Raw genomic sequence first — 10,326 nt, forward strand, 5'->3', positions numbered from 1 at the left:
TCAAATTGACCACAAATGGACACATAAAGAAACCGTTGCATTCCATCGGCGTAGGTGCACGCCCTTCGATGTTTCCCGTGATCTCTCTCTGTGTGTTTTTTCACTTTTCCAACGACAAAAACTTGGAACCTCCGCTTTTCCAATAAAAATACACTTCAATTTTGAGGTGGCAGCCAGTTTTAGACTGGAAGACAGGTTTAAAAACGTCCTCAATGCAAAATAGAGAAACAGTTCTTCTATGAATAAATCCTGTTACATTCATTAGCAGCAAAAATTATATCTGAATGGATGATTCTTGGCTTAGTGTCTGGCTCGGCGTTCCTTGGCAACTGGATTTCTGTGATTTTATCATTTGAATGCCTCCTTAAGCCAGCAGTCACAAAGATCTTGAAGGAAACCGAAGCAAATAAGTAACAAAAGGTAAAGATTTCAAGTGATACTGTTTTAAGCAATAGGTAGGAAATGACAGAAAACATGCAGCTTATCCCATGTGCAATGTTGCAATAACATGTTATTTATAGTTTATAACTTATTATTTGTAAGCTGTATCGTTAAAGAAGGTGGTAAGTAATATTTGATAGTTAGTGAGGGAAACAAATTTCATTCTAATTTTTTTTTGTACATTGTTTCAGATTTAGATAAGAAAATTTTCAGGGAATTTGCTAATTTCATATAATATAAGGGATTTCTTTTTATCTTTTGCCTTCATCTTGGTCTTTTGTAATTGTGTTTCTTCAAACTTGTTCATTAGTCGCCAAATCTTGTACCTGGAAATGGCATCTCCAGAAACATTCTAGTCATAAAGGGTTCAAAAGAGGTCCAGCTTCGAGCTTTTAATTCAAACTAATGGATTATTAGGACTTGTTAGTCTTCCTTGTTATCATGGAGGACATTGTGAAAGGACTTGCTTATTCCAGAAAGATTGACAAATCTCTAAATCCAGATCTGTTTTGGATCTGAACTGTTTACGAGCTTCTATGGACAATTTCACAACAAAAATGTCTTCAAAGAGAATGAAACAAATCAAAACTTGTTCTACATAGGGAGGGTCAGGGTGTCATAAATAAGCTGATAAAACAAAGGGAACAGTAATGTGTGAGAAAAGAACGCCGAGCCATATACTTCTGTATACTGGAATTAAGTAAAGAAACAATGTCTTTGAGGATAGAATTTAATGTAGCACAATATCCAAATAGATATTGGACATATGGTTTAAACAGGAACAGAAAAGCAAACAAAGAGAATAGAAATATAAGAAAGAAATAGTAAATGAAGGGAAGAGTTGATAACAGACAGAGAAAAAAGAAATTCACGCGGTTTGCTATGCGTAAACCATGTTTTCCTGAGACCTCCATTGGTATTTTTTATTAGATGAGACTTTTCATGGAAATGGGAAAAAAGAAAGGTGTTCCGACATGTTGCGTAAATACTTCAAAACTGTAAACTGTATAAAAGGATAGTACAAGACAAGGGAGAAGTGGTAAAAATGCAATATGGAGAAAGCGTGTATTCCAAATATATTTTTTATATATGCTAATGGGATGCCAAGGAGCATGGTGACGTTGTAAACGTTAAAAACAAAATCAATACTGTATTAATTAACGCGAGAGTTACACGTACGGTTATATGTAAAAAGAAAGAAAAAGGGAGAAATGCACATGCATATATCGACCGTGTAATCGAATTGTCAGTTCCCCCCGAAACTACTCAGCCTTTAGATTAAAAAAAAATATATATATATATCTATATATATATATATATATTTATAACCGCGAATTTTCGTTTCCAAAGTATTTCGATATTTATATAAATATATATACATATATATAAATATATATACATATATATTATATATATATACACATATACGTACATATTAAAATACATACATATATATGTATATTCGTTTCTCTATTAAGTCCTTTGAATGAGAAAGAAAAAAGAAAAAAAAGAGCGATATCTTTGATGATTCTGATTTTAATTCTTCATCGTGCCCAACCATTCACTCCTACCGAATTTCCCCAAAGTTTGTTAAAAACCTAGTCTTATATAATATACACGCATACACCACATATAAGTGTTACGATATATATATGTGTGTATATTATGCACAGTATGCATATGTACGCATATATATATGTGTATATAAAGAAAATGGAGAAATGCAAAGTCTCTCCTTTCATTTCAACGGGGATTTCCGCTTGATTATTATATTAATTATTACTACTACTATTATTATTAATATTATTATTATTATTATTAATGTTTTTCTCTCTTCCTTTTTTTCCTTTTTTCTTCTCTACGTCGGTACCTACTAAATTTTTAGTTTCATTTTTATATGGAATATTCAAATTTATGGTATTATACGTATACACTTCTATATACACTTTTACAAACAATAATAAAATGGAAAAAAAATAAAATGAAAAGTAAAATATTTTAATCTACGTACTACATTAATATTATTGTATTTAAAGATATGTGGAAAACAGTTGCTACTTATATATTTGTCAAATGTACACGCGCGCGATATAATCTTTGGAAAGGTATCCTCTGCGGGACGGGCAAAACTTGGGGGGAAGGAGGAACAGATTGTTGCTCTGAATATATTTTTCAGGATTCTTTTATAATGATATTCTGCATAATCATTGCGCTAAGACGCCTTTTAGTTCGTTTCGAAATCTCGCGAGTGAGAAGTATTTAAAAAAAGTATAAGACTCTATTCTCTCGTCATTTACCATTGTCAATTCGCCCAACTTCGTTACGCCCCGCGCGGATCTCGTTTCCAAGCAAAAGAGAAAAAGAAAGAGTTACTCAAATATGTAGGAAACATACGTTCTTGTCTGCGTATAGGCTTACTAAATGCAATAATAAATATATTGTGATGCTCACGAAAGCACATAACATAATTTACCAAAATTGTAATGTTTAAAATATTTCATGTGATTTTGGAAACTGTTATATTTTTTATTTCCTGCCAATTGTTTAATTTGTAATGTTGTTCTTTGTTCTTTTTTCAATAAAGTAAGCAAACCAACTTTACTATCGTTTTCTTTATATTTCTACGACCTTCAATTTAAAGATATGATTATTTCACCTCCATTGGATTTTCCGAATTATGAAGAACTTGGCTGACAACGAAGCAGGGTACGAAAGTAAAAGAATATTTTGTACATACATGCTTTTATTTCATGTCTGTTCTTTCATATAGTTTTATATATAAGAAGTATTTCTCAGCATTCAATCAGAATCAGAATCTTGATGGGCATATTGTTGTTTTGGCAGTTTCTCTTGCAATTCCAAGACGTGTTCGATCGGCTTTGGTTTTCCGTCTTCTCCAATCCTACAAGGTTGCATCACACCTTCCCTAAAATAATTAAATATATCATAAACACTGTACCAAAAATGAAATGATTATTATATTCATAAATGAATAACAGTACAAACCGTGTTAACTTATCAACAAGACCAAGAAGCTGCAATGCTTCATACTCTTTCTGTTCCTCTGACATTCCTTCCAAAGGATTAGGTTTTGGATGTTCAAAGCAACCAGTCACAGGATTGATCCTTTGTAAGTACAGATTTTATTAAAATCGTAACGCAAACTCATTATGATCTTAAGCTTAAACTTACTGTTCCTTATGTTTCAAGTATTCCTCAGTTTCGCTGTCTTCTGATTCAGAAGAATAATAATTTGGCTTTTTTTTATTCGATCCTAATAATCCTTTATTTGCAAACATACCAGCAGCATTCCCATATCCAGTATACTTTACCATGCGAACAACTAAAAATGACAGGAATATATTATTAACTAGATATATATTATAGTTTATTAAATATTTGTAGCCTTACCATTCTCTTTACACAGTATAAACAAGAACTCTGCAACAAGATCTCGTACCTCTACTACAGGAGAAGTTAATAATTTACACAGTTTAGCCCTTAGAGTAGTTCCTTCTTCTGGGCGATGCATTACGTCCCTTAAAGGAGGTAAGATCTGAAAAAAAAATAAATAACTAATGCAACAACCATAAATATCTTAGAACATCTAAATGGAAGAGAGTTCTACCTGTAACCTAGCATATTTTCTAATCAATCTCTCAGCTTTAACCATTCTGATAAAAGTAGTAACAATTGGACTGAGATTTCCTACTAAATCGGTTTTGTAATTTAGTCTTTTGTCTAGAAATTTTAATAAAACATATACTGCACTCATGTCCATATTTTGATATATTTGTTTGTGTTTCTCTTTACTAGGAGGTATCATTACTGAATAACAGTAATATGGTATTACAGTTAATAGATTTGTGATGTTGCTGGAATAGAAATATAGTATAACAACATAAGATAATATACATATATGACAATGTAAAAGGTAATAAATACCTCTGAAGATCATCTTCTTTCTCACATTCAGATAACAATAATTTCCTCAAAATTAAAACTAAACTCTTATTCTTCTCTTCTTCTGCCATATCATCTGAATTTATATACAAATTAAATAATGCTTTTAAAATTTCACACAGTAATGTTGCATTATCTTCCTTGATATCATGTGATTTATCTTGTTCATATTGATTGCTTATGTTTTCCAACATTTTTATCAGACATTCATCTCCATTTAATTCTATTTTGACAACATGTCTGGTGGTAACGTTTAGGGCAGTAATTAGGAATACAATTCTGGTATCGAATAATGTTACTTCGTATGGAATGTGGTCATTGTATTTTTTCATACGTTCAATTAGGCATTGCAAACAAAGTGTTTTTGGTAATATTTCCTGTACCTTTGCACTGTTGAATATTAAATTACATAGTAGTTTGAGAGCTTCGACAGTAACTGAAAAATAAATAAATAAAATAATTCCAAATATTTGATATTTACCTGAATACTTTGCGATTAAATGTAATGTGCTTACCATTGGTATAAATATGTTCTTTTGCACCTGTATCCTTTAGAGCTGCATTATTTAATATAATACCTAGTCTTTCGTCTGTGATTAATTCGTATAGCTTTGTTTTGTCTCTGCTACGTTAATGGAGAAAAACAATAGAATTACTTAATAATAATAGCAAAAGCTATAGGTCTACATTTAAAGCAATAACACAAAGTGGCTGTCATAAAAGTTCTAATGTTTTGCTAAAAATAAAAATGTGTTTATTCAATAAAATTTTTTATATATACCCTGCACACATAGAACAACATATCCAATAACATATTGTATCTCATACAAGCGCATACAGCTATATTATAGTATTACCTAAGTATCCGTAAAGTAGATAAACAATTATGATGAAGTGATGACTGTGAATTATCTGAGAGACAATGAAACAATTTTTCCCATAGCTTTTCTCGTAATTTATCGTGGTTTAGTTCTTCGAATACAGTCCTGCTTCCATACTAAAATAATATAAAAATAAATATCAAACAAAAACAATTTATGTTATTAACTCTTCACAAAAATCTTTGAGATATTTAAACATACATTTTTCTCAAAGATGGCAATATCTTTTGAAAATTCGTCGCTTGTATCTGAAATTATTTGTTGCACTAATGCCTCCATATTACTATCCGCATAGTATACTTGTCAAATTCAAAAGAAATGATATCGTATAAGAATGACGTTCCAAACGACTTTTAAACGTCTAAGCGACGTTTTATACACGGATCGAGGTCACTGTATTAAAGTAACCTAACTTGAGCGCCATCTCTATGAAACTAGGCACTCAAAAAGAACATTTTAAAATCTCAGAATTCAGATCAATCTTAAATTTCGCAAGGAGAGCTACAATCTTCTCATTTCTAAGTATTTCAATTAAGGAAATAAAGTGGATTCAAATTTTACTCATATTATGTAATAGAGATTATATCATATAGGTTAGGATTTGGTAATTTCGATAATTTTTATTGAAAAACATGAAAATGGTTCCGATTATCGAATCGATAAGAGATTTGAAATCGAACATTTCGTAAATAACGGCCGGGCACCACTTCAATCTTGATCTTGCATGGAGAGTTAGAAAAATTGACTCCAGAAATGAATGAAAACTTTATTATTATTAATTCACGTTATTCAGATTTACATTACATCAGATTGAGTAAGTAAAAATTTAGTTAAATACCTCTGGATTTTTGGATGAAAATAATTTAATTAAAAACTTCGAAAATTAAAAGATTAGAGAATGATTTAAAGAGGGTAAAGAAATTGTGATAATATTTAGATACGTTTTTATTTTAAAATTATAATGCAATGTTAACATTCTTATATTACATATGAAGATTACAGAAGAAACATATGGTAAGTACATTTTTGTAAATTTTCTGATTTCAGTGTTAATTTATGTTAGTTCAGAGGATTTTTATATAGTATGGCTAGAAATGAAAACAACCTGTTAGGTCCAAAGATAGCTGAAAAAATAGCTGATAAAGTAAAAATAAAAACAAGCAATATTTTAATACATCCAGTGTTCTAATATTGTGACAAGCATTATTTTGAAAATTTTTAGAAGTGTGAAGAAATACATATTCAGCTCTAATACCAAATAAGAAGACAGTTTTGGTAATATAGGATTGACTAACAATATTTGAAACTTTAAAATTATATTATATCATACGATATAAAATAGTATTATATAATATTAATAATATAAATATACAATAATAGTTCTTATTATCACACTTTGGTTATCATTATATAGTTTCACTACTAACTCATATATTTCTTATTACAGTTTCCACTAATAATACCAATCCTCTCAGACTCCTAAACAAAGCTTACAATTTGCAACGCCCTTTCGAAGAAAAAAGATAATCTAACCTTTCACACGGAATTTAGCCATAGTTCCCTTTAGGTGGCAAGAGAAGCTCTTATTACTCATTCCTAGCCCGCAACATTTTATCGAAGATTGACCCTGTAACATACATAAGGGCCGTTTCTGGGGGAACCGGGGACCAGGAGAAAGGGCGTGGAACACGCGATCAAGGAGAAACAGGTTTCTATTCGCGGAGACTTCCACTTACCGGCCGTCGACTCCGTGGTCGATGCTCTGGCGATCTGGTTCAACGACTTTCTTCTCCGCGTACAAAACAAGCTATGGGCATTTCTTTGACCTCCTGACTAGCGCGCGCGCGCGGATTACATCACACTCTTGTAATCGCTCGGCCACCAAGTTTTTTCGCCGGAGGAGACGCCATGATGCACAAAAACGTATATCAGGAGAAATGTTGGTATTAGGAAAATCATGCATTGGCGTAGGGCCTCCCAATTACAATTTATATAAAATGCTCAGTTACTATATACATATTAAACTTTCATTATTTTTGTTTCATGTCCATCCATTTACAATATGCAAGTCTATTAATTTTGGTAAATTTCTATAGGTTACATTATTGATTAAGGATAATTTCGTCGAAGTTTTGTAACATGGAAAATAATTTCTCGATTACCGAAAGTTGAAAAACAGGGGATCATAGTTTAGACAAAATGTCTCTCCCCCATAGCTATGTGCTATTCTTATCATCCCATCCTCCACACTTTCGCACAGTTCTCTTCATGTTAAAAAGGACTCTCCGTCACTTAGTCTCAAGTTATTTTTGACTGTGGCTCGAAGTAACGGTCGAAGAGAAAGGAGAAAGAAAGAAGGCAAAAAAGAGAGAAATAAATTCTTCGATCGCGTCGGATGTGCACATTAGGCGTGGCGAAGAAAAGAGCAGCGATACAACAGGTGCCTCATACAGGAAACCGGCATTGTCGAGCTCCAAGGACATACCGCTATAAAAACTCTTCTATTCCATCCGGGCAGACATAAAAAGGGCGCAGAAGAATAGAAAAGGAATGACCTTGAAGGGTAGGGTTGTCCAACGAGCGGGAATAGCGCGCGCATAGATGCGTAAATTATGCGCCACTTTCTAAATAAAATATGGTATTTCTGTCTTTCTTCTTTCATAGAAAAATACTCAAAGAGCTGGTTTTTGGCGTTAATAATACTGGTAAAACTTGTTCAGTTTTAAACGACAATAGAAATTCTTTTCCACTACATTTTATAGTAAATTCCATCTCCAGTCTTCAATCTATTAAAAGTCTATTAATTTGGTAAAGAAATTAAATATTCTGTTTTAATAATTGGAAATAGAACGTACATATTTTTTCTATCCATTCCAGAACTCAGGGCTCTCTTGTATAATAATTTATCACCTAATAATATTAGTGAATTGACAAGTTACAAGTTGCTGATTATATTATTACTTATTTTTTGTAATTTAGAAATTTTATATTTACAATAGGATAATTAGATCATTTGTAATTTGTAAAATTTATTAATAAAATTTCATCTGTTTCCTTGTCAAAGTGCGGCTTGTGATTTGTAAGATTTTATTGATATTAGTTTAATTGCGCAAGGAGGCTCATATAATAATACAACTTTAAAATCAATTACAAAGTTAAATTTTTAGCTATTATGACAAAATACGAGGTTAGAAGTATAAAAAAAAGGGGAAATAAATGAAATAAAACGAAGCTAACAAATACGAGGTTAGAAGTATAAAAAAGGGGAAATAAATGAAATAAAAGAAGCTAACAAATGTAATTTATATCAACGTGTATATAATACAGTGATCTAACATCTGAATATTATTTCAGGAGCTGGTTTGTGAAACCCGGATTTTGGAGTCAGTATTCCCGAAATCGTACGAGAGTCGTGAGAGGGGAGGGCACCGTGCGTGCGTGCACGCGTGTTGCGTGCAGTAGGCCCACGGTGGATGCACTTTTGGGAAATCATGCATATACGTGGCAACATCGCACAGCGGGCTCACATTCCACGTGATCAGGACCGGTTTGCGGGTGTCGACCCACTGACACTCGTCCACTACAGATAAACCTTGGCCCTGCATATGGGATACATACACCTTACTTGTGCTTCTTTTTATTGCAACACTGAAGATATTCTAACCACTGATGCATAGAAATCCACTGGACGATCAAAATGGCTGCTGTTTTATAATGGTTATACTACCACTTCTATCATTCGAAAATAATATCTATTTCCAAACATTAGAACACGAACTAATTTGCAGTTATTTAAATTTTTAATCCATCTTAATAAGTTAGGTTATGCAGCAATTTTCAGAAACAGATTAGAGTTCTAAAGGAATGATTCTATAATAACGTCATAGAATTGCATTTCACTAATTAGAACTATATTCCATCCCCCAATGTGCTCGCGTAAATAGAATATTATTACTATAGAAGAATACCATTAAAATATTATTATTGTAGAAGAGGAGAGCTTGAAGTTTCATCAGAGAAGTATTGAACGAGAATTATTATCAAATAAATAAACACGCGAGGAGGGTTTGATTCTTACATTAATACCTCGTACAGATGCATGTAAAGGCCTCGGCGTGCATTGCAAGGCCATTGACCGAAGGGATCCCCGATCGATGATCGGCTACCTGCTGATACATTGTTGCCTATACAATAGCGAAAGTATTGTTGGTCCGGTGGGTACCCTCCGGCGTCAAGTGCAATTATTCCGTGTAACCGAGTGCACTTTGTTCCTACTGTTCAAGATCTGCTTTGCCTTGTTGCATGGCCATTCATTGCAGCTACCGGGTACAACGCCCCATTCACCTGTGTCATCGGCCTCCACAAATAATTCTATGTGCATCCTTTCTTTCTATAGTGCACGAGTACTATTTCGGAGCAAAAGGAGTTATTAAAAAGTTACTATTACTAAAAATAATTACTAGAAGTAATTAATTTTATTAGTAATGTGCAAAATGTTCTTTTTTAATGTAGTCTTCTAAAATTAGATGACATGAAAAAATGAATTTATATTGAAGGATTAAGCAATTTATCATTTTAAGTTTGATGTAATTAAATAATAAAGATAATTTGATATGCATTTAATGACATAATCACGTTCTACGAATTTGAATTTTATTCTTTCGCTCAGACGATTGAGGCAAAATTTCGAGACAGTTTTCTAGAGAAGTCAGGAGGACGAGAAGCGTATGTGAAGAGAAACAGGTTCCTCAAGGGGATTGAAAAGCCGCTTGCATGCACCTTTTCAGATGAGACCAGCCTAGATCCATGTAAAGCTCCCTTCCTTACAGATAGCCTACACCTACATGATTCTTCTGTGTATTTTACGTAAGTGGGATACACATGTGTATATCTAACGGTTCATTTATTTCATTTTCGGTGATCAACACAATTTAATATTATTTTAAATTATCAGAATTATTTATACAACCTTTATCTCTTCGTTTTCTAGAAGAAAGAAGAGGTAGTCAGAGTAATATTTTTAGAACGATGCGACAAAATA

The 10,326-nt window shown here is 32.5% G+C and overlaps 1 protein-coding gene and 1 long non-coding RNA gene across 2 annotated transcripts; one reads left to right on the forward strand and one right to left on the reverse strand.

Moving 5' to 3' along the window:
- Positions 1 to 3,166: 3,166 nt before the first annotated feature.
- On the reverse strand, positions 3,167 to 5,708 carry LOC122576515 (synembryn-A). Its single transcript, XM_043746928.1, has 9 exons — positions 5,487 to 5,708; positions 5,262 to 5,401; positions 4,920 to 5,029; positions 4,387 to 4,840; positions 4,070 to 4,316; positions 3,853 to 3,997; positions 3,634 to 3,784; positions 3,448 to 3,567; positions 3,167 to 3,367 (listed from the first exon to the last, which is right to left on the reverse strand). Exons 1-9 carry the CDS (start codon positions 5,562 to 5,564, stop codon positions 3,241 to 3,243), a joined length of 1,572 nt encoding a protein of 523 aa, XP_043602863.1. The 5' UTR covers positions 5,565 to 5,708; the 3' UTR covers positions 3,167 to 3,240.
- Positions 5,709 to 5,790: 82 nt separating this feature from the next.
- Positions 5,791 to 9,875, forward strand: LOC122576523. The gene is made up of 4 exons (XR_006319786.1): positions 5,791 to 6,099; positions 6,333 to 7,224; positions 7,382 to 7,848; positions 8,640 to 9,875. It is a non-coding gene; the product is annotated as an uncharacterized LOC122576523 (long non-coding RNA).
- The last annotated feature ends 451 nt before the right edge of the window (positions 9,876 to 10,326 follow it).

This window comes from Bombus pyrosoma, linkage group LG16 (genome assembly GCF_014825855.1).
Source record: "Bombus pyrosoma isolate SC7728 linkage group LG16, ASM1482585v1, whole genome shotgun sequence".
Classification (NCBI taxonomy): domain Eukaryota; kingdom Metazoa; phylum Arthropoda; class Insecta; order Hymenoptera; family Apidae; genus Bombus; species Bombus pyrosoma.